At 47.1% G+C, this 23,218-nt stretch overlaps 1 protein-coding gene across 2 annotated transcripts in view; it reads right to left on the bottom strand.

The window, feature by feature from the left end:
• KIF4A (kinesin family member 4A) overlaps positions 1-23,218 on the bottom strand; it is a 307,198-nt gene that overhangs the window by 228,681 nt on the left and 55,299 nt on the right. For both annotated transcript variants that reach the window (XM_078640186.1, XM_078640187.1), the window contains exons 3-6: positions 18,315-18,429; positions 10,319-10,509; positions 10,139-10,228; positions 8,986-9,152 (exon numbers count right to left, since the gene is read on the bottom strand). In XM_078640186.1, the coding sequence (XP_078496312.1) occupies positions 8,986-9,152; positions 10,139-10,228; positions 10,319-10,509; positions 18,315-18,429 (563 nt within the window). The remainder of the gene's footprint in view (positions 1-8,985; positions 9,153-10,138; positions 10,229-10,318; positions 10,510-18,314; positions 18,430-23,218) is intronic.

Below are 23,218 nucleotides of genomic sequence, written 5' to 3'. Positions count from 1 at the left end.
AACCTGTGATGTCGGGGCGCGGGTGAGGTAGCCGTGAGCGATACAGTGCGGTATAGTGTGTGGTGAACGCGTCGTGGATTTGGCGCTGCGAGTATAGTAATCCCCTCCCTTCCACTTGTATCGCTACCACTGGGGTTGAGCGTGTCTCTTGTGATAGCAGCCAGGCCAGTAGCTTGCCAGGTCTGTCACTCATGTGATGCGTCCTCGCCGAGTGTGCTGCGTAGTTAATGTCGCGAAGTCGCTCCAAGAGGCCCGCGTGTTCTGCGCGCGCCTCCTGCAGCGAGTCAGCGCCACCCTCAGCGGCCTCCCCCTCACTCTCGAGTAGGATAGTCTCCAATCTGGTAAGTTCACTCTCTAGTTGCTGTCTCATGTGGCCTTGCGTTCTCAGGCAGTGGCCCCGAATCACCACCTTGAAGGCATCCCACTCTACCTGTGGGGAGGACGCCGTGCCCGCGTTGTCCTCAAAATATTGAGCAGTGTGTGAGAGAAGGGACTCGCGAAAAGTCGTGTCCAGCAGCATCGTCGGTTGCAATCTCCAGGTGGGGACGGGAGGGTGCGGTCGGTCACAGGCCATAGTTAAAAAGTGTGGATTGTGGTCAGAGTGTGTGCGGCCCATGTATAGTGAGTCAGTCACCAGGGGTAGGAGGTCAGTGGTGGACATGAATCGGTCTAGGCGGACATGTAAGTCGTGGGCGCCTGAATAGTAGGAGTAGAGTCGTGTCCCAGGGTTGTGTGATCTCCAAACGTCGTGGAGGTCCCACTGCTCGGCCCACTCCAGCAGTGCCTTCGTGGCTCCGCGAGTTGGAGCGCCAACAGGGGGCGGGAAGGAGCGATCCAGTGCAGTATCTAGTGTGCAATTGTAATCTCCTCCCAGGAGCCAGGGGGTCGCATGCCAGGTTGCCATTATCGTAGAGAGGCGCGCCAGGAAGCCACCCTGGTCAGTGTTTGGAGCGTACAGTGATGCCAGCACCATCTGGTGTCCATCGAGCCTGCCTTGTATCGCAACGAACCTGCCCTCCCGATCTATCGTGGTGTCTGTAGCCGTCCAGGGTATCCCAGGGCGGACCCATATCAGCGCGCCGCGGGCATACGAGGAATAGGACGTGGCGTAGAGTTGTCCGCACCATTTGCGATGTAGCGCTCGGACCTCTGCCTCGTTCAAGTGTGTTTCCTGAAGCAGTGCTATGCCTATCCTATGTCGCTTCAAGTATGAATAAATCTGGTAGCGCCGAGCTGGTGTGTGCATCCCCCTGATGTTCCAAGTGCATATGCGTATCTCAGTCATTGTGCCATGGGTGTAGGTCCCCCCCACCTCCCCCGCCCCTTAGGTACTCAGGCAGTGTTTCTTGCTTGGCCCAGAGCCTCCTCCCCAATGCAAAAGTGCCCCAAAGTTTCAGTTCCGAGTGTGGTGATCTCCGAAGAAGGAATAGGGTAGGGAAAGGAATGGAAACACGTGGCCTCAACATGGCTACATAACCTAAAATGCCAAAAGGTCGGCTACAAAACATGGTGCCGTCCAAACGCTCGTATGAGCTCGTAAACTATACAGTTCTAAGGGGTACTCTGTGGCTTAAGCTGAAACAGTACAAATAACAGTATTGTCCATAGTGAATGCAGCATCCCTCCCGGGTAAAGCCAGGAGGCCTCTGCCGTCTGGCGGTCACCCAGGTCTTGCCGCTCAGCGCAGCTATAGCGGCTCACCTGGCATCGAGCTGGAAGAGCAGGGCTCTCGGGGGAGGCGAACTCTCACCCCAATGAGACTGGTTGTCTCCGGTCAGTCCATGTGGTGCTGCCGATCAGGTGACCAGTACTCAACAGTAAGTGGCTGGGTCATGTGTATACAAGAAGCACAATACCTGGTCGGAGTTCAGTGTCTCAAAGGGGGACAGGATCCAGCAAAGTAGAGCTGCTTAGTTCTCCTCTCACAATGGAGGCCTGCAAAGCCTCCGCGCAGTCATGTCTTTTCCATCGCGTGGGAGCTGAACTCTGCGTCGTCGCTCAGCCGAACAAGTCTGCAGTTCGCGGTGTGACATCCGGGAGGTCGTCGGTGTGCTGAGAGTCTTGTAGGCCATAAATTGCCTCATCACCACTCGGGAGAGGCGTCTGAGTTGTATCCGGGGCCAGGGACGGAGCCGGGGAGCTGCTGATTTCCACTACCTTACGGAGGGCGTCTCGTTGTTCCTGCATCATCTCGCTTGCAGTTGGAGAGCGAGTTGGCGGTTCTCTCGTTCTGGGAGGCGTGGTAGCTCTCCGCGGGAGGCGTGGTAGCTCTCCGCGGGAGGCGTGGTAGCTCTCCGCCGGCAGCGCCTCCGCGCCCCTCGCGTGCGTTCTGTGGTAGCAGGCCCTTGCGCTCGCCTAGGTACATCCGGCATGTTCTCATCTAGCCAGGCCTCTACTTCTTCAGAGTCCGTAAAAAAGTGCGTCTTGTCTTTCGCTACCACTCGTAGCTTGGCAGGGAAGAGGAGCGAGTATTTAAGTCCAGCTTGCCTCAATCGTCTTTTCACTTCCAGGAAGGAGTGTCTTTGCCTTTGGACTTGCACAGTATAGTCCGGAAAGAACATCACTGTGGTGTTGTCAATCCTGATCTCGCCTAGTTTCCTGGCTTCCCGCAAGATCGTGTCGCAGTCCCTGTAGTTGAGGACTCGGAGGATTATTGGTCTGGGGTTCGAGCCAGTGGCTTGGGGTTTCGTGGGCACTCGGTGGGCCCGTTCCACCACAAAGTGAGGCGACAACACCCCCTCCGGCAGCAGGTCGCGTAGCCAGTCCTCCACTCTCTGCGTGGGGTCCATCCCTTCCCATTTCTCCGGAATGCATCCTCCGCGCGATCCTCCAGGAATTCCACCCTATTGAGAAGATCCTGTATGTGCTTGTCCGATTGCGACACTTTCGGTTCCATTATTGTCACTGCACCTTCCAGCGCAGTGGTGCGCTCTTGCAACTTCTTGTGATCTGCTCTGAGATGAGTTAAATCAATCGCCACACCGTCTATCCTGGTTTCCAAAGAGGTGCGTGTCTGTTGGAGATTCCTCCATCCTTTCCATGGCTGCCAGGACAGAGTCCAGTTTCGACGCCACGTGGTCGGCGTCCATTTTGGAAGGTGTTTTCGCCATCTTCCCCTTCACCGACATGCCCCCTGTTCCGGTGCGTGTCTTCACCCCGCCAGACATGGGGCAAGTTGCATGTGTAGACAGCAGCAGTGGCGATTCTCGCTTTCGATTGTGGGGGCGCGGGGGCGGCAAGGCCGAGGTCATGCCCAAGGTGTGTCAGGCCATGCAGGCCAACAACGTTGTCTTCTCGGCTCTTATTCCTGAGCGCCATTCCCTTCTACGCTTAGGTCTGGTGACTCCACAGGTGGGGGGGGTCGGGTGGGGAGCTCCCCGTTCTAGCGTCTGGTCACCACGTAATGCCACGTGTGAGCGGCCTGTGAGTAGGCGATGCACTCAGCAGCTTTGCGATCGCCAGTAGGGGAGTAGCGTCTCCCAGGCAAATGGTGGGTAAGTTCCTCCAGTTCTCGCAGTCCCCCCCGCTCCTCCAGGTCCCTCGTGGTGGCCCTGGTATGTGTGCAGCAGAGCAGGTGTCTCGGGCCAGTGGTAGCGCAGGGCTTGAGCAGTGGCTAGTGCTGGGAGGCAGGCCCGCGTCTGCGGCAGAGTGTCCCCTGCCCCCTCCGGCCGCTCCGTTGATAGGGCGTCTCCCCAGAGCGCGTCGCAGCAGGCGTGTGAGGGCGCAGGCGGCTACTGTGTGTGGCTGTGGCCCGTTGTGGCTCCCAGTTCTCTATGCTCCCCGCTGGGGGGGGGGGGGTCCGCGAGCTCGTCGCGTCTCCGCGAGGTCCTGCGGGCACCGGAGCCCTCCGGTTGGTAGCGTCGGCCAGGGTGAGGGCGCGGGGCAGGAGAAGGAGATGTAAGGGGCCCCCGCTCACCTCGCAGCGTCGCCGCACCGCCTCAGCCCCGCTGTCCTCCCCGGCTGTCGGCTGGGCGCCTCGCCTTCTCCGCACTTCCCCAGGTCCGTCTCTGCCAGGTCCAATAGTCGCCGAGGTCCGGCCGTCACCAGTTCGCCAACTCCCCCACAAAGCCCCTCCAGCGCCGGGCACATGGGGTCGAAGGATGAAGCGCTTCGGGGGGGGGGCAACACTTCCGCCGCAGCTCACGTCCGCCAGGCGCTGGGCCGTTTCCAGCAGGCCGCAGCGTGGGGCCTAGTTGTGCTCAAGAGGCCGCGGCCTCGCGTAGTATCAATCACATCGGCAACCTCCTCCTTCCCCCTTCAGGTGCCTCGGATGTTCACTGACTGACCACTACCTTAACTCTATGAATACAATAGTCAATGAAGTCGCCCCTCTGCAACTAAAAAGAGTCTCCACCAAAATGTCTAACCCCTGGTATGATGATAGACTCAATGACGACAGGCGTACTATGCGAATGGCAGAGCGCACCTGGAGATCGGACCCTTCAGCACTGCATCTCAAAAGGCTTAAGAACAAGAGAAATGCCTATTTCAGGAAAATAAAGCGCACAAAGTCGGACTTCTTCAGCCGCCAGTTGGACCAAGCAAAGAACAGGCCAAGAAAGCTATTCGAACTAATCAAGACCCAAACAAAGGCACAACCCATACAATCAAACAGCACAACAAATGACACCCCACACTGCGAAGCCTTCTCTGCTTTCTTTAAGCTAAAGACTGACAACATAAGAAATGACCTCATCAAGGATGTAAGCCGATACCCCAACCACACCAGAATGGCTGACAATCAACCTAAAAACAAGGCATCTTGGATGTACTTCGATACCTATTCGGAAGAAGCAATACACAAACTGCTCTGCACCTTGAAGCCCTCTAATCACCTCACAGACCCTCTACCTGCTAATGATGTAAAAGACTTCATCCCCTTGCTCCTCCCTCTCTGGACCAAAATCATCAACAGCTCTTTGCAACAAGGCCACATTCCAGACTCCCTTAAGGTGGGGCAAGTCACGCCTATACTCAAGAAACCTACAGCTGATCCGTCTGACCTAAACAATTATCAGCCCATCACCAATATCCCCACCCTGGCCAAACTGCTGGAGAAATGTGTCCAACTCCAACTAACAAAACACATTGACCAATTTGACCTCCTCAACCCTCATCAATCAGGCTTCCGAGCGAAACATAGCACGGAAACAGCTATGACACACATAATTGATGACGCCCTCCAAATCCTTGATCGCAATGAGTCCTGCCTCCTCATCCTTCTTGACCTCTCGTCAGCATTTGACACGGTCAAACATGAGAACTTGCTGGAGCTGCTAAGCACTAGAATGGGGCTATCGGGAACTGTTCTCAATTGGTTTTCGGCCTTCCTTCACAACCGGTCTCAGAGGTTCAAGATCGACAATGTGCTATCTACTCCTGTGCCTGCAGATCTAGGTGTTCCACAAGGATCCTCCCTCTCCCCAACACTATTCAACCTCGTCATGGAACCGCTCGCCACCTTGCTCCAAGCATCCAATGTTCAATTCCATATGTACGCCGATGACACACAACTTTACCTAAAGTTACAATCCCCGGAAGATATCAAACATCTGAATTCCACGCTTATTAACACTCAATCTTGGCTGGCCGATAATCACCTCAAACTAAATGCTCTGAAAACTGAGATCCTACTCATCTCACCCCCGGCGAAAATTTCCTCCACCCAAACCTGGCTCAACAACCTAACAGCACTCAATGTCCAACCTACCATCGTGGACTCGGCGAAATCCCTAGGCATCACACTCGACGCCAAGCTCAACATGCAGCAGCACGTTAGCAAAGCCACAAAAGCAGCTAACTTCCAAATTAACACACTGAGGAAAATTAAACCCTTCCTCCCTGCCAAAGACTTCCAAACTGCTGTACAAGCTTTAGTCATCCCTCGAATAGACTACGGAATTGCAGCCCTCAGCGGACTCCCGCTATCCACAACAGCACCCTTAAGAGCCTCCCTGAACGCTGCCGCGAGACTCATTACTGGCTCAAGAAAGCATTCGCACATATCCCCAGACTTAAAGTCTCTAAAATGGCTGCCTTTTGAAGCCAGAATACAGCTAAAAATTGCAGTTATGACACACGCGGCCGTGCACCACAAGGCACCAAACTACCTCGCTCAAAAGTTGTCTATATCGGGAGGTTCGAGATCCAATAGGAGTACAAAAAATCTACTCCTGAAACCTCGTAGATTCCGGAAAGTGAAAACATACAAGCGCTCCTTCTCAGGAATGGCACCCAGGATCTGGAATGCGCTCCCTCCTGAAACCAGGCGTATCTCCTCCACTGCACTCTTCAAGAAAGAGGTGAAAACCATCCTTCTGGCCAAGATCTCCTGAACCTTATAGGTGTTGGTTCAGAGACTATGCATTGCCTTGTATCACTGCTCACCCTGTCCTTTGGCACTATACTTCTACTTGATGGGGGCACTACTACGCTACTCTTACTACCGACCAAGATATGATACACGTCGGTTTACTGATCCACTCTCCCGATGCCCCACTCATTATTCTCTCTATACTAAAACATTGGTATAAGCCACCCACACACCCAAGGGGTACCTGAAGACATCTGTAGTGGGATCAATGACTTGTGCTGTCCTATACTACTTCTTTACCTGATTGTATATTGATTTGTTTTATGTATGTTATTACTATCCCTGTTATTACCATGTTATTGACTATTATACTGTTCCAATTATCTGTTGACTCCTACTGCCCCTACCCTGTCTTTGTGAAGCGCTCTGATATCTGTAAGGATCCTGTTCGCGCTATATAAAACTTTGAATAAATAAATAAATAAATAAATCCCAGCGTCGCTGCTGCCAGGCCGGCCGCTGCGGTGTCTCTAGCCTCGGTGCGGAACTCCGTGACAGATTTCGCCAGGAATCGCTCGGTGCGTGGGCAAGTGCTGCGGGCAGGTCCGCCAGCAGTTTGAGGCCAATCAGGGTAGATTTGCTCGGAGAAATGACCCGGGGTAGGGGAGCTCAGGCAGGAGCTCTACCCAGGCACGTCTTTCTCCATTGCGCGCTAAGCCACGCCCCCACTGTTTAAAATTACTCTTGATAGAGAACAGGCCCTTCACTGTCCAAGACTTGTTTATGTTTCATTTTGTTTCTATACCTGTACAGCTTGTCAGAGTAAATTTACATTCTATAATGCTTCCATCTGCACAAAAAAAGAAATACATGGCATCTGCAGATTTCCACAGGTTTAAGTGAAGCACAAAACCTGTAAAAAATTCAATAGCGGCTTAAAACAAGAGTGCACATAGGCACACAAAATTGTTTTAGTTGTGGCTGTCCTCACTGTAACCCACCACATGGTATCATTTCAGTCAGACACATGGAAACGTTGGATGACCAGATTTGCAGTGGTGCTAGGAGTCAATTGTAGGGAACACTTGAAAGTGACATCTGCAAATGCAGTTTAGTTCAATGCCTTGAAGCATAAATTAACTATTCGTTATGATCCATGGGAAAAAGAACTTTGGTTTAAACTACAATATATTATACACAACAAGGGAACCCAAAGTAGCAATAGGTCTGGGACCTTGGGATTAGGCAATACAAGAGACAGTGGTCCCAAACTTCAGATCAGATAACCAAGCAACAATAAATATAGACCAAAATTGAAATCTATATTAAATGTCCAGCCGGACATTTAATAGTGGTTATATTCAAATGTAGTAAAGTTGTTCAACAATTTCCAAGCGGGACACAGCCTGTGTCCAATTACCACATGAATACAAACAGGAAAAACATTTAAATGCAAGGCAAAAGCAAAAGGTCTGTAAATTATTCACAGTTAAAACAGACAATTAGGTACACTTTGTATGATTTCGTCATACACAAATTTTCAAATCATCAAGTGTAAGTTGTCGACGACCTCATCTCTAAATAAGTGGTAACAAGGGCCAAAGTATACAGTAATCACTAATGCGATCCAAAGAATACGTAATAGTTAGCAAGGTGGGATTAGAGATGATCAAATGGCACCAGCCGTGGTTGTATATGGCTGTTAGATTGAGTCCGACAATTCTGCAAAACAGCTCCGAGAATTGGGAGTCTGACGTGCCGTGTGAGCAAATGCTCAAAAGATCCACCGGTCAATGCGGGGATGGGTGCGGCGCCAGAGTCAGTGCTTGCTAACTATTACGTATTCTTTGGATCGCATAAGCGATTACTGTATACTTTGGCCCTTGTTGTCACGTATTTAGAGAGGAGGCCGCTTCACACTGAGTAAAAGGCATTAATGTACATGTCCTGATGATCCCATATCCAAAGGGGATCGAAACGTCGTCAACTTACACTTGATGATTTGAAAATTTGTGTATGACGAAATCACACAAAGTGTACCTAATTGTCTGTTTTAACTGTGAATAATTTACAGACCTTTTGCTTTTGCCTTACATTTAAATGTTTTTCCTGTTTGTATTCATGTGGTAATTGGACACAGGCTGTGTCCCACTTGGAAATCGATGAACAACTTTACTACATTTGAATATAACAACTATTAAATATGTCCGGCTGGACATTTAATCTAGATTTCAATTTTGGTCTATATTTATTGTTGCTTGGTTATCTGATCTGAAGTTTGGGACCACTGTCTCTTGTAATATTGGTTTAAACTACAGCTCCTCTATTCTGAGTATTAGAAAGAAATTTCCATTTAACATTCCTATGTGCATTGCAAACCCACACCTAACTAGTATGGGGAAAGCAGAGCAGAAAGCACATGGGGGAATTGGGTTCAGACTAGGGGAGGGGACTGGAGGTTAGCATATAACAAGACAACCTAGAACTTGTTTCAAATTCTCCAAGTGCCCTCCCATATTTGAGCCCAGGAGATTAGGCAAGCAAGCCTTTAGACCCTCAATAATTCATGCAGAAGGCACAAACTACACACTGCCTGCACTAAATTTAGCATTTACAATTGAGAAAATACTCTGCCCTTTCATGAAGCAATGTTAAGTAATACTCGCACATACTTATCACCAATTTTTCGCTGGTCAATGGAGAGGGTGAAGATGGCATGGGAGCGTGATGACTGCGAGTTCATGGCAGTTGAAGCCACCGTCCGACAACTATTGCCCAGTTCCAGGCAGGACACAGTTTCCAGAGGAGAGACCACATCGCGCTCAGTCAAACCCACAATCTATGCAATAGAAAGGAAAAAGGTTACCCATAGAGGATCCTGAGCTGCATATACAGACTTGTAACCCTTTGAGTGAAGTTACAAAAAAAGGTTTTAACTTTTCTAGAATCTCTGCAAATTCACAAAGGGGCCTCTATAACAGACAAGCAAAGAACAACGTCACAAGAGGTATAAAACAGGGGGTTGTGTTACTCTGTATCGAGACAGTAATCTTCAAGTTTTTTTACAAGTCTGATATAATACAAAGTATGCAAAACGCAATCTTAAATGCATACATTTAGAACTGTTTGAAATACTACTTTTCTCCTATTGTGCATTGCTCTAACACACCAGTGGTCTAAGTCTACTCTACAAAAAACCATAAGTTAAACTTGCTGCGTAAAATGCAACATTAAGGTCATATACAGAGTGGAGGGGAGCCCATTGACGCCTGACCGCTGCCCATTCTGTTGGGAGTCCTGAAAGGGAGGGGTGATGCCGGTGGAGCCAAGACCCTAGTGGGGAACGGAGTGGCACTGGCGGAGATATTGCTGAAGAATGGCAGCTGCCTTCCCCCTCCTGTGCTAGCTCAGTGGATACAAGCCATGGATTGGTGCTCAGCACAGGAGAAACCCAGATATGAGGCCTGGGGATGTCCCCAAAACATGCAAAGGTATGGGAGTAAATGGTTGGAGTAATGTGGACTACCAAGATGGATATGAGCAGGTGGGATATAGGGGATGTATGCCATATGCTCCTATTTAACTGTACTATTGTGCTTGGGACATATTGGTGGTGTAATATACTTGAACAATCAAATTCAGTCTTTGCAAAAAAGTGCAACATTAAACAGTGATTAAACAAGAATGTCAGCAAATCAGGGATAGACCAGCACTTTCTAGAAGGCCAAGCATATTTACATCAGAGCATATGGCGTTTGAGTCCTCATGAATGCCTGCAAACGATTCAGGGCTTTGGGTTTAAAAACCAGGGGCTGCCAAAGTTACCTTTATGCCTTCTTTAGGATCTTCTCGAATGTTGATCTGGGAAGATTTGTTTCCGTAGGACAACAGGTCTAGGATCTCTTCATTGTAGATCTAGATATTGACAGAATAGGAGCAAACTATTACATTGGAGTCCGGTCTTTTGAAAAATAATATATAGATTAAAGGCGGCAGAAGCTCTACCTCCAAGTAGGATACTTTCAATAGAAACTCCCAGTCAGGCCGCTGTTCGATTTCTCTGAACAGGGTGCGTATCACTCGGGGTATAACGCCCACGGTAGGTTCATGTTCCTGGTCTTGTGTGTACGCGCCACCCATAGAGAACGTTTTCCCTGATCCAGTCTGACCATAAGCAATGACGGTGGCATTGTATCCTGCGGGAATAACGTGCAAAGTGTTAAGACCCGCAAATATCCTCAAGCTGGGTAGAAAGAAAATGCTTTTAAAATAGTAAAATTACAACTGATAATGGACAACCTACTTTACACTGTTATATTTCAATTAGATTAGTAGGTAGATTCCTTGTTATGTTTACATGCAAGTCTTCACAATCTACAAGCAAGCCAAGAGAAACAGAGGAGATTACACACACACACCACACTTGTTCTTGCTCACAAGATCAATCCATTTATTCACTAGTGATAGGCCTCAAAAACACAGTTGTCTGCATCAGTGGTAGCAACCCAAGGTGTAATGAAGACCATAGGCAAGTTTAGAACACTACAGTCTCAAAACATCCCGCTTTTTCCAAAACAGTTTTAATCAACTGTAGTAAAGTACTTGCAACATTAATGCACACCTTGTTGTCCAAGGTGAAGGAAAATATCTAGGATATTCACCCAGACACTAAGAAGCCAAGGAAAGAAAAAAGATGGCACGGTTCCTTTAAGAACCCAACATCTTCCACTTGCAATTGTGTATTGTACTCAGTTGCCCCAGAGGATCATTAAATTTTTTTCCACAAGCATTTATCATTCAATTCGTCTGTCATCAGCAAATTGCCCTACAATATAAAAGGCACATACAAATCAAAATTCATCCAAAAAACATTACACAAGTAAACAAACATTCCATATAAACCTCTGCACAACAAGACACGCATATCGTCAAATTCTATCATAATTATACCATAATCAGTCCCCGCAACAGAACATGCAGCAACCAATCCTTCACCTTCGCGACATTTTCAGTATCACTATAACATTTCTCTAAAATATTATGCAAAGTGCATAGGAACGTTTATTAAGATTACCAAAACTTTAAACTCAACATGCAGATGAGTAGTAATAAAGGGATCGAGAAGGATTCCTGCAAGTGAATTATCCTGCACTTGATACTATCACAACAAGGCTCGAAAAATCCCCCCAAAATTGTACAAGTCCTGCAGGTCTGGTACCTTGAAGAATCTCCTCGACCGACCTGCAACCTACTTGACCTCCGTCTCTGAAAGCTGAGCAAATGTGACAAGATAACAAGATTTAAAGGCATCTTTACTGCTCATTCACTTTGTGAGCAATAAAAATGCCTTTAAACGGTATCTTGTCACATTTGCTCCGTTTTCAGAGACAGGACAAAAGTTGGTCTTCCTACTCACCAGAAAGAGCGCGTAGAACCTAAAAATAGCACTCGTTAAATTAAGCTCGCAAATGAGAGCGGTCGAGTGGAATTTGAGCCCTGCACAAGTGCTATTTCATTGCTAAGGACACTCGTTTAACATAACAGTAATTACTCTTTTATTAGTACCAGTCTCACTTTCACAGCATAGTAATTCATCCAGGCAGATTGAACTTTTCACTACACGTCTACAACCCCATTAAATAGATTAGCAATTTATGACACCCCCTGGTACTTAACTTTCGACCATTTTATCCATAATTAAGAAAACACTGACCTTACAGTGAGTTGCTAGTCTGCCATTAGGCAGAGACATCTTCACCTGCAGTCTGGGTGCCATTTAGCTTTGAAAAGGGAAGTAGCCAGTTTTAACAGACCTGGATGAACTTTGTGCAAAAATAGCATAACTTTTTTTTCAACCAATGAAACAATCACAGTGATTGTTCGCCTTTTTGTACTGTAGGGTGCTGGTTCTTTGTGATATCAAAAATTTGATATACATGTAATGCATCCAGGGCTTTACATGCAATCTTAAAGTACTGTTCGAGGATAGTATAGTAGAGCAGCCCTAGGCTTAACACAAAGGAATGCAAGACATTTGCAAATAGACACAAAGATCAATAAATGACACTACTCAAGGAGGAGATCCACACTGATTTATAAAAATAGCATATAGCTTTATAAATATTTAGGCAGAGAAAAAGTATATAGTTAAGTACGTTTTTAAATATAAATTCTTCTCAGTTCAAAAGTGGGTGCAATTTTTGAGTTCTGCTAGGTTTCTTTATGGAAAAAGTTCTGCAAACAGGTCCAGGACAACGACTTACAGGACCAATCTCCCGGAGTGAAGGTGAATGGTGGGCAAGGTCTATGGCAGCACACCACCAGCAGCACACCACCAGCAGCACACAGGCAGCTGAGTGCAAGGAGCCTAACAGTATCGGGAGCCAAATAGGTTTTTATGGAGATTGGTCACTGCAAAAAGAGGCTGCAGAATCTGGCTGGAAGGCCAGTCTGGTTGAAGCAACAGGGGGATTAAAGGCTTGTGATGCTTGGGTCCGTATGGGCACCTAGGGTCCTTTTCTCCACAGCCCTGGGGCAATGGATGCAAAGGTACCTTTAGGTGTCAGTTTTCTTACCAAGAGCAGTCGCAGTCGATTGGGCCTGCATGCAGAGGCTGCAGGCAATCGAGGAGTCCATGAGGGGTGAAACCACAATGACTAGAGCTTTGGGAGACCGTGTTGTCACAGTTGACCCACTTAAACTATGGTTGGGGAAACTGGTGCAGTGGCTGCTTCAGAAGTCAGGGTTTGGCAGTTACGGAGGACTCCGTCCTTGCTTTCGATTTCCCGCAGGGTGCAGAACAAGTCTGCTGTTCATAAGAGGTTTTCTTCGAAGGCAGGCAGTTGTCCCAGGTTTCTTGAGTCAACAGCTGCAGGACGAGTTGACTTTGGAACAGTTTTTGTCGAGGGATGCAGATAGGCTGACAGGGTTGGTACCCGGTCAACTGCTACTTCTTTGACCTCTGCTTTTGTAGCTGTTCTGTGTCCTCTTCTTAAGTCATCAGGATCTGCTTCTCTGGTGTTAGGGGCTCCACTAAATACAGAATTTAGGAGCATTAGGCAATGGGCTACTGACCGTTGGGGTCACAACGCCCCCTATATAACCACTTCTTGTGGGACGTGGTCAAAACCCTATCCCAGGATTCCCAAGTATGGCATCACAAACATGGCTACTTCTGAAAAAATCCTTTTCAACCTACAGTAGCCCTCCTATGGGGTTGTACTAGCCCAGAGGTGGCACGCGTACCTGACTAGCTAATATTCCCGCCAGTCCAGGTACCAAGGGAGCCCTGGACAAAAGGGTTGGCTTCCCTTCCGTGAGGGGGAGCCAGATAAACATTTTAAAGGCAGTAGCCCTTTGAGGCTTGCCACCCAAGAAATGTTAATCAGCAGGTCATCCTGTGGGAGGGAGTGTTACACCCTCTTCCCGGACAGGGTTGCGTCCTTGGTCTCGGGAGACTAGAGGCCCTCACCCAAGGTGATGAGAACAGTGTCTCGGGTGGCAGAAACCAGTCAGCAAGCACACCAGAGGCTGGCAGGTTTTCAGGGGCCACCTCCAAGGTTCCCACTGATTCCAGTGATGGATTTGCCAATACATGCCCCCAGTGTGGGTTTATCAAAACGATATGTTGGTACCAAACATCCCAATTTTCAGTGAAGCCATCATGTAGCTGGGGAACTAGTCTTCACCAGTTTCCAGCACATGCTTTAAAATGGCTTCCCGGGTCACTTGTATGGCAGTAATAAGGCTGAACAGCACAGGGGCATTTCTGTTCATGCATGTATGTCCTCACATGTAATATTCAGAACCCTGCCATAGGGATGTCCGATGTGCTGGAGGGGTGACTTACAAATATCACATGCAGTGTTAGTGACATGGCACACAGGCAGCCTGCGAAAGCAGTCTTGCATGGCCTTGGTGAGGGGTCCCTCAAGATGACAAGTCATGTAGCAGCCCTTCGGGACCTTTTTTTAGTACCTCAGGCCCCAGGTAACCATTTACTGGAAACTTGGAGGGTGCTAAAGAGTTTTGCCAATGGGGGTGGGGGTGGTTATGGGGGGGGGGGGGGGGGGGGGGGGGGGGGGGGCTGAGGAAGGGGTTAGGAACAATTGTACAGATTTGGGAAAGAGGCCAGGACCTGGTTAGCAGAAACTCAGTACATTTTCAGTCGACATCACATTTACCGGGCAAAAAGTGGGGGTGACCATGTCAAAAAGAGGCACTTTCCTACAGGTATCTTGCACACTGAGCAGTATTCGTTTAGAAGGTCCCTTGTAAGAAATGCCCTTATAGGTTCAGCCCACCAAGTTTATGGACTGATGCTGCTGGGTTTTCACCTTCACCTGCTTAGTTAACTTACCCATTCCCTAGTATATGGTACAAGAGGTACCCAGGGCTTAAGTAACTCACTAGTGGTCTGCAGCACTTCACTGTGCCACCACTACAGTGACCAAGATGAAATTATGACTAAGCCTGCCACTGCAGCCTCGTCGGGCAGCATTAAAACTGCCAACTCAACAGGGTAATAGGGATTCTTTTGCCAAGTCAAAACCTTCCTTTTTAATAGTGATAAGCCACACAAGTACGGTCATGGTAATCTACCAGGCAGAGTGCTTAAAATTAACAAGCATTTGCAATGCAATTGGTCTTGCATTTGAGAGTTTGAGCTATTGGCATTGTAAATGATTTTTTTATGAGTTTTGAAAACCTGCAAGAGGTACGTAAAAATGCACTTTGTACTTGTTGCTTACGATAAGCAAGACTGGCAGTAACTGCGCCTCTTTTACTGACAGCCTTGCTTCTCGTAAGCACAGACTAAAAGTACAAAATGCATGTTTACGCACCACTTTTTTCTAGTATTGAATGTTACGCACATAAAAAAAGTAGTTGGTCAGTATCACACAGTGTGTGATCACACGTGGCAGCTGGATTTTAAGGTGGCAGAAGTGCACTTGCAACTTACATTTTCTTCTAAGCTGCTGCCGATGTCCCCGATTTGGCTACCCTGTTCGTGGCGATGTTGAGACGCTTCTGCCAGCTGAGAGAGCGCTGAGAAAGAACCCAGAGTAGTAAGATGCCCACAGCCAATGGCATTCGAAAGTGGCCATGGTCCAGAAAGATCCGAGGGGGGAAGGGAATCCGAAGATTGCGCAGACTGGGAATTCCTAGTCTTTGGGCACTGTAGATAGTACAAAAAAGGAGGCACCCGACAGGGATGCCAGCTAGCCCCTTTTTATTTTCACTATTGCGATGGAGCCATTGGCTTGTAGACTTAGGCAGACTCAGTGGATGGGGCATACAGGTAGGACTTTAGAGTATTTTGCTTTGCTGTATGCAGATGATGCTATGATTTACTTGTGAAGACCAAACATATCCATCCCAATACTGCTTATTGTAATGAGTTTTCAGTACTCTGGATTAATACCACCAAGGGAGGTCTGTTCCCTGCTGGGCTAACTTGTGGGATTACTGTGGGACGGCTACAGGGGCTTGGGCTTGCCCTGGACGGTAGACACAGTCTAGTACTTTGGCATAGACTTCACACGATGAAAGGCAGTTCCATGACATAATATGGAGCGAGTGCTCAATAATTTACATCCCTCAATCCGGTTCTGGAATTCCTCAAAATTATCTTTGATAGGAAACAGCGTTTATAAAAGTGGTAGTGTTGCCAAGGTGCTTATATGTCACGCAGGGCACCTGCTTATATGTCACGCTGGGCACCTTCTAGGGGGTAAGCCAGAGTGAATTTCAAGATATTGGCTCTCTTGGTGGAGCTCCTCTGGGGTAGCAAAACATGGAGACTAGGACTTGCCCCACTTAGGAGGGATTGGGACAACCGGGAAATGGAAGTTCGGAATTTGGAACGCTTACCTGGCAGCACGCTGTGCACTGGCTGAACGGGAAACCCAACTGGAGAGGTCCTTGCTGGGGGACACCCATGGTGGCCACCAACTTGCAACACTGATGATGCATTGGCAGGGGGGAGGGGCGACTGCCTCAGAATTAGCCAAATTTGATTCGTTTGATGGGCAGGCTTTGTGAACAGGCGGTGCAGTGGGTAATAAAGTGGGTGCCCTATTCCCTAAACCTCGCATTTGGATAGTACATCCTTTGAGCAAATAGCGAGACGGATGTCAGTTGACAAGTGGCAGAGACGGGTGTGTATAATGTTGACTGACCTTTACCCAGACGGGCTGTTCATGATCTTACAAGACGCAAGAGGGACATTCAACCTGGATGCTGGCCAGTTCCTCCAATACGCCACAATCGCTCAAATAGCACACCAACAATGGAATCCAAGCACACACATAGCCATGCTGTCAAGGGCAGACGGATGCATGCTTATAACTCCTCTCTATTGTGCACTGCGTACAGAGGCAAGTCAAGCCGCTATATATAGAAGAAACATGGCAGCACTTAAGTGCCAAATTCATCTCCCCCAAGCACTGGACCAAGATGAATGTAGGGCTCCATAAGGTGTCAGTTTGTGCTAAGTTCAAGCAGATAAACCCCCGCCCACTCGAGTGACCCCATAATCCCCGACTGCCACTGCTATACTCTTTGCCTGTACCGATCCCGGTACTCCACGCCCCCAGTCGACACAGCCCCCCCCCCCACGCCGACCATCCCGCTGCCCCTATACACGAGACGATCCCACCCTCTGACCGCTCTACCCCGCTGCGAGTGAATACTGCGGACCCCCCTGCCACCCATGGCCCGACATCTATCTCCTCCTGCTATGCTCTTGCTACCGCCTACATGCTCCCCCCCACAGTTCTGTCCCCCCAGTTACCTGGCACCACCACTTTGCGAACTGTACAGACCCAGATTCGACGACCCCCATGGCGGAGACTCGCATGTCTGCTGTTCATTTCCTTCTCCTATGCGGAGTTTATTTCCTGTATCCTAGCCTGAATAATTGTTTGAATGGTCTGTGATGTTCGGTGGATGAAATGCCATATTGACTAGGTTTATACGCAGAAAAGGTGCGCGAATTGCTGACCGCGGCTGAATGTTGACGCCACGCCAGCTGATGGTTCATTCTCTTTTCATGCTTGATGATGCAACAATAAAAACAAGTTTAAAAAAAAAAAAAAGTTCAAGCAGATAAAATACATACATATGGCCTACCTTTACCCCTAAGCGACTGCATACCATAAACGAATGTAGAGATCAGTGTTGTCATCGATTTGGAGCCAGACTTCCTACATGTGGTATGGCGCTGTCTGGTTAGTCTCCTTCTGGCTTGATATACTATCCCAACTTAAGTATGCGTCAGGATGGGATGTCCCACACTAAGTTAAGTGTGTGCTGCGAGTCCTCCCAGAGTGCTCAAGGGCGATTAAGCAGGTGATTTGCAATACCAGGTCTCACAGCGACAAAGAGGCGCATAGCAATCCACTGGTTAAGCCCTCGACAAGGAAAGCTTGGGAGAAAGATTGGCTCAAGTGGGCAGAGGCGGAAGAGGCACATTCGAGTTGAGAAAGCACAAGATGCCTTACGTGTCTGGAGTGTAACAGACACTGTTGGAACCCCCTGGTCCTTCCCAAACTAAATCTGGCCAATGAGTGGCATGGGCGAGTGATGAGAGATGGAGTTACTTATCAACCTGAACTCAGCTTACAACGCACATGGAGGACTTGTGATAAATGTACACTGAAGGGTACTGAGGACTACTCTGCATGATGTGAACCATTATTTACATGGAAGCTTAAGGGAGGGGTATGAGAGGGACGGACCACTGTTTACACCAGAACTGTTGTCTGGTAAATTTGAATGTTCTAATGATGTTGCTTTGCCAATGTTTTGTTGCAACTATGCTACTGCAATAGGTTGCAACACTGCCGACAGTGACAACTGATCGTCTAACTACACTATGGGAATTTTTTTTTTCATGGTATGAAGACGTGTAATGTATCCAGTACACAAATAAAAACTGACTATCAAGAACATAAGAACTTCTTAGCAATCACTTCACTGACCCAAATGCCTCACTTACCTTTAAAAATCCCTTTAATCAGAGGAGCAACAGCTGTATTAAAAACTTCCTCCTGCTCGGTGGACGGATCGAATACATAATCATAAGTGAATGATTTCTCACTGCCCAGAGTCACCTAAAGAAAAATGGGAAATGGCATTTCATATTAAGTGATATTCCAAACTGCTCGATTTACAAAGTAAACAGTATTTAATAAGCCTTAAGTAGAGATTTGTTCTGCTCCAAGAAAAAAAGTTTACTCCGAATGCCAGAACTAGGAATATTCTGTTTAATTCATGAAAAATGAGATTTGGGCCTTAATTTTCATTCCATTGAACTGCTGAAACAATTATCTGCAATTCTACTTGGTTCTAATCGGGTAGTTAGGCTGACCAATTTAAGTTTTAAGGCATTTAAATACTGGTTACCCTCACCATTTTCCTTTATTTTTCGAGTGAAATGCTAGTTAGCTGAACATTACAATCAGCATCTGCAAACTGCTCTTCCAGAGCCATGTGTGGTTCTTAAGCAGTAGATGTAGGAAGCTAGCTCTGTATATACTATACCAAATGTAGTTATTGTGTGCAGAGTCCAGTGGATCCCCAGAGGCTTAATTAGATAATACTAAAAGCTCTATTTATGGTAGACCAGTTAGGCTTATTAGAGGGCTGTTTAAGCATTAGTTGTACGGACTCAGCCTAGGTATAGTCTTTGAGCATGTAATCATTTCTTGCCTATCTGGTTTTAGGTGTAAACCTATAACTGATAAAACCCCACTGAAAGGAAAATAGCCATTACCGGTGTAAACATATAAACAATGAAAAAACACCTTTGCAACCACAAACTAAGTGCCATTCAAAGAAAGGAAAAGATGAGGGACAGTCACTTTTATTTCTTCCTGATGGGGACAATACAATGTAATTTTGTTATACAAGGTAGCATCAGAAAGACTGGGCTAACATTACTCTGCTTGAGTTGTTTATGGATGTCACTACAACATTCTCTTCTTCCTTCTGCTTTTTTCAGTTTTGTGGTCTTTGGTCTAAAGATGCTGTGTTTAGATGCATGTTTGTCTTATTTAGTTATTTTATAAACTGTAGAGAATCAGGAAATATCAAAAGCATTTGATATTTTGGATACATTTGATTTCACAGATAGGTAAAACGGCTGGTTTCATAAGAATCGTTCCTAATCTGTATCATATTTACCCACAGATAGAATGGGAGAAATCCTTTGCTACATCCGCCCCTTTTCTAGTGAGTCCGTATTGATTGCAAGTGAATTGCCGAACACCCCAGGCTTTAAACATTCAATGCAAGATGCAAGTGACAGGTATACGTGAAAAGAATATGGTCACCAAGCATCTGAGATAGGGGTGAAAACATGACATCAGATATTTGGTAAACATGGAACGCAATGTCACATGGAATGCTGCTGAAAAAAGTTCCTACCAAGTTCAATAAAGATTGGAGTGATATTGTATGTATTTGCAGTAATTCAGCTACGTATATGAAAAAGTAGTATGATCGCCTGTCAAAATCAATACCGGAGCTGAAGTGCTTCCCTGAAAGAGAATCTTTTTACTTGCTAGAGGGTATGTTGAAAGCATCTTAACGATCTTCAGAGATAATTAAGAACGCTATTAACTTTGTAGTCCATTCTAGTGCAGTAAAAATGTATTTGGACCCAATATACCCTGTGCATATGCTATCTATACACATGCACTATCAGTGCAGAAGGCAAGCATTAATTAAAAGTAAAATTCCATAAACACCGGAATTAATAGCACGAAAATGTGTGACCACTTTTTTTTTTTTTAGAGGTACTGAAAAAACCCCACCAAAATTTACCAAAAATAGAAATTGAAAACAAGAAAGCCTAACTATAACCCAGACCAATTGTTTTGGATAAACAGTTATTACTTTGTTATTTTAGGACCAAGAGGAACTCCGTTTCAGGTAAGTAACAGTCAAGAATAGCAATACTTTTCAAACTCAGCAAGTATTGTTTGTAAAGGCCTAAAAAGTACTTTACAGGCGTGTTAAATACTTTGGCAACATCAAACAGTAGCAAACTTGACAAATGTAAGAGCTATTTAGTGTAATAGGGAGAAAATGCAACGCAACCCAATGGAAGGAATGCAGTTCTATGCAGTTACAGGCAACTAATCGACTGCGATAATTAACGCCTCTCTCCGGCAGGGATCAATCCCGGACTCTGAAAGCGGGCAAAGTTCTCCCCATTCTGAAAAAGCAGTCACTGGATCCAGCCTCCCCAGACAATTTTAGACTGATTTCCAACATTCCTCTCTTAACTAAAATGCTGGAGATGTGTGTGCAACTGCAGGCTCACATCAACTTCCACCTACTCGATGACTGCCAATCTGGATTCCGACCTGGACAGCACTGAAATCGGCATGCTCCACATCATCGATGATGCCCTCCAAACCCTTGACCAAGGCAAAACCGGTCTCCTTATCCTCCTAGATCTATCCTCTGCCTTCGACACGGTCAACCATGGGAAGCTACTTGAACGCCTCAAACTTCGGATGCGATTAGATGGCCCCGTCCTGGACTGGTTTAGTTCCTTCCTCCAAAACCGATCTCAGATTCCTAATCAACAGTAACCTGTCCCCTCCCTCCTTGGTCACGGTTGGAGTCCCTCAAGAATCACCCTTCCCCCCCACCCATTTCAACCTTTATTTAGAACCCCTTGCCGAAGTCCTTCGCACCGCAAATATCTCCTACCATATCTCCTACCATATGTACACAGACGGCACTCAGATCTACATATAAAGCTCATCTCTTGAGGAGATTCTCGCCCTGAATGAGGCCCTGCTCCAACCAACTCAAACTCAATGCAAAGAAAACAGAATTCCTTCTAATTTCCCCGCCTAAAACCAACTCTGAGATCCAGACATAGATTTAAGCCATCACAGCCTTAAACTGTCCTCCGACTATTGTGGACTCTGCCAATTCTCTGGGAATAACCTTGGATTACAAATTGAACATGCGTGACCACATCAACTCAATGGCCAAATCTGCCAGATTCCACCTGAGCTACCTATGGAAACTGAAACAAGCCATCTATGAGGAGGGACGATTTGGTGGACACGGGTGGGTTTTGCTGTGGGTGGGTCAAGATACAGGCCTAGGTACAACACTCACTCAGCCACTGTAAATTATGCACATCCCAACAGATTCAATTGCCTTGACGAAGTAGATTGTGGGGAAAAACCCCTTCGAAGTCAATCTCACCAAGTCATCTCAACTGAATCTGTAGGACAGGGGACGGGAATGGGAGTGACTGACATCACCAATAGAGAATTGGATTCACTCCAAGGTGGTAGTTTGAACACTCCTAGCCTTAGGGTCCCTGCAGGCACCTCATCCTTGAGTCAAATGGGCAGTACTCTAACTCTCCAGGCCCTCTGTGTCCCAAACACAACATCTACTGCTCTACCTATCCAGGAAACACAAGAACGGCTGCCCGTACCCCCATCCACGGGCACTGCATTTGAAACAATTGAGGGGCCCCCTTCTAAAACTATTATTGAAACCCTGAAGGTCCTCTCCTGGAATGTGGCAGGTATTGCAAACAAAATACATACAGCAGACTGGGATCTTTTAATAGGCACCAGTGATATCTGTCTCTTCCAGGAGACGTGGGCAAGGGACCCATTGAGTAGAGCGGGTTTCGCATTTTTTGAAATTCAGGCTAGGTGGAGTGGAAAGGGGAGACCTTCGGGGGGTCTGGCGATTTGGGTAGCTAGTCACATTGGATGTACTGCGGAAAACGTTTTCACGTCCTCGCAGGACATCCAGTGTGTACTTCTAAGGTGGCCCAATGCAGTAAAATTGGCCATTGTAAATGTATACTCTCGCCCAGTCAGTGCAGCCAAGGAATCGCCCACTTTGGAAGATCTTTCGTCCTTTCTGGGCTCACTGCCAAACGACCATAAAATTGTGATGGGCGGAGATTTTAACTGCCATTTTGAACCTTTGGATGGCCTAAAGGAGGGTGCCCTTACCACTGAAGACTTCTGGGGTGTCCCACCATGTTCATCCCCTTACCCCCAAATCTTGGTCTCCACTTGCGGTGCAAATCATGTCCCTCACTTTAAACTATGCACTGCGGGCTTGCAACGGTCGTACTCAGTCACAGCCCCTCATCGTGTACCTTCAATAGGAAGGATCATGAATCGAGGTTGGATTACATCTTTGTAGACATTGGCTTATGGCCTAAGGTCCAGGATTTTAGAGTATCTCCTAGAACAGATAGCGACCACAATGCACTTTTATTAGATCTGAAACACCCCGTCCCCGCTGTTGAGTCACTATCTACTAATCCAAAGACGACCCAGGGAATCTGGCCCTTAGTTCTAACAGGGGAAGGGTAAAATGGGGGAAAATAATTAGTACAGAGGAAAATAGAAGTAAAATCTTTGACATAGTACTCCCGAAGTTTGTAGAAATAGATGAACTAATTAACCAGCCTAGATCCCCAGATTTTAGTGACAAACTGGGACATATTCATGCAAACCTAGTGGGATCACTAGCTGAGGTTTTCTACCCTGTGGCAGCTCCACGGCGCAAACAGACCCGAACTTCAACATGGTACAATTCTGCCTGCAAAAAGGCTAAGACAGAGTTAATTGTCACAATCAAGGCAGGTTCAGATAAGGGCACGGTCGCCAAACTTAGGCGCGAGTATAAGGAAGCCATGGCTTTGCAAAGAGGGAGTGGGATTGGAATCATTGGCAGGATCTCTCCTCTGCATTAGAAACCAGAGACTCGAAAATATGTTGGTCCCTGGTAAATAATGGCACACGAGAAGTTAAAGTTGCAGTGGAGCCTAACATTGCACCATCTGCCTGGGAAGCCCACTATGGCAAACTGTATCAGGATACTGAACAGCCCGCCTAT

Source organism: Lissotriton helveticus, chromosome 4_2, assembly GCF_964261635.1.
Source record: "Lissotriton helveticus chromosome 4_2, aLisHel1.1, whole genome shotgun sequence".
NCBI lineage: Eukaryota > Metazoa > Chordata > Amphibia > Caudata > Salamandridae > Lissotriton > Lissotriton helveticus.
This window is presented reverse-complemented; position numbering and strand designations above follow the sequence as displayed.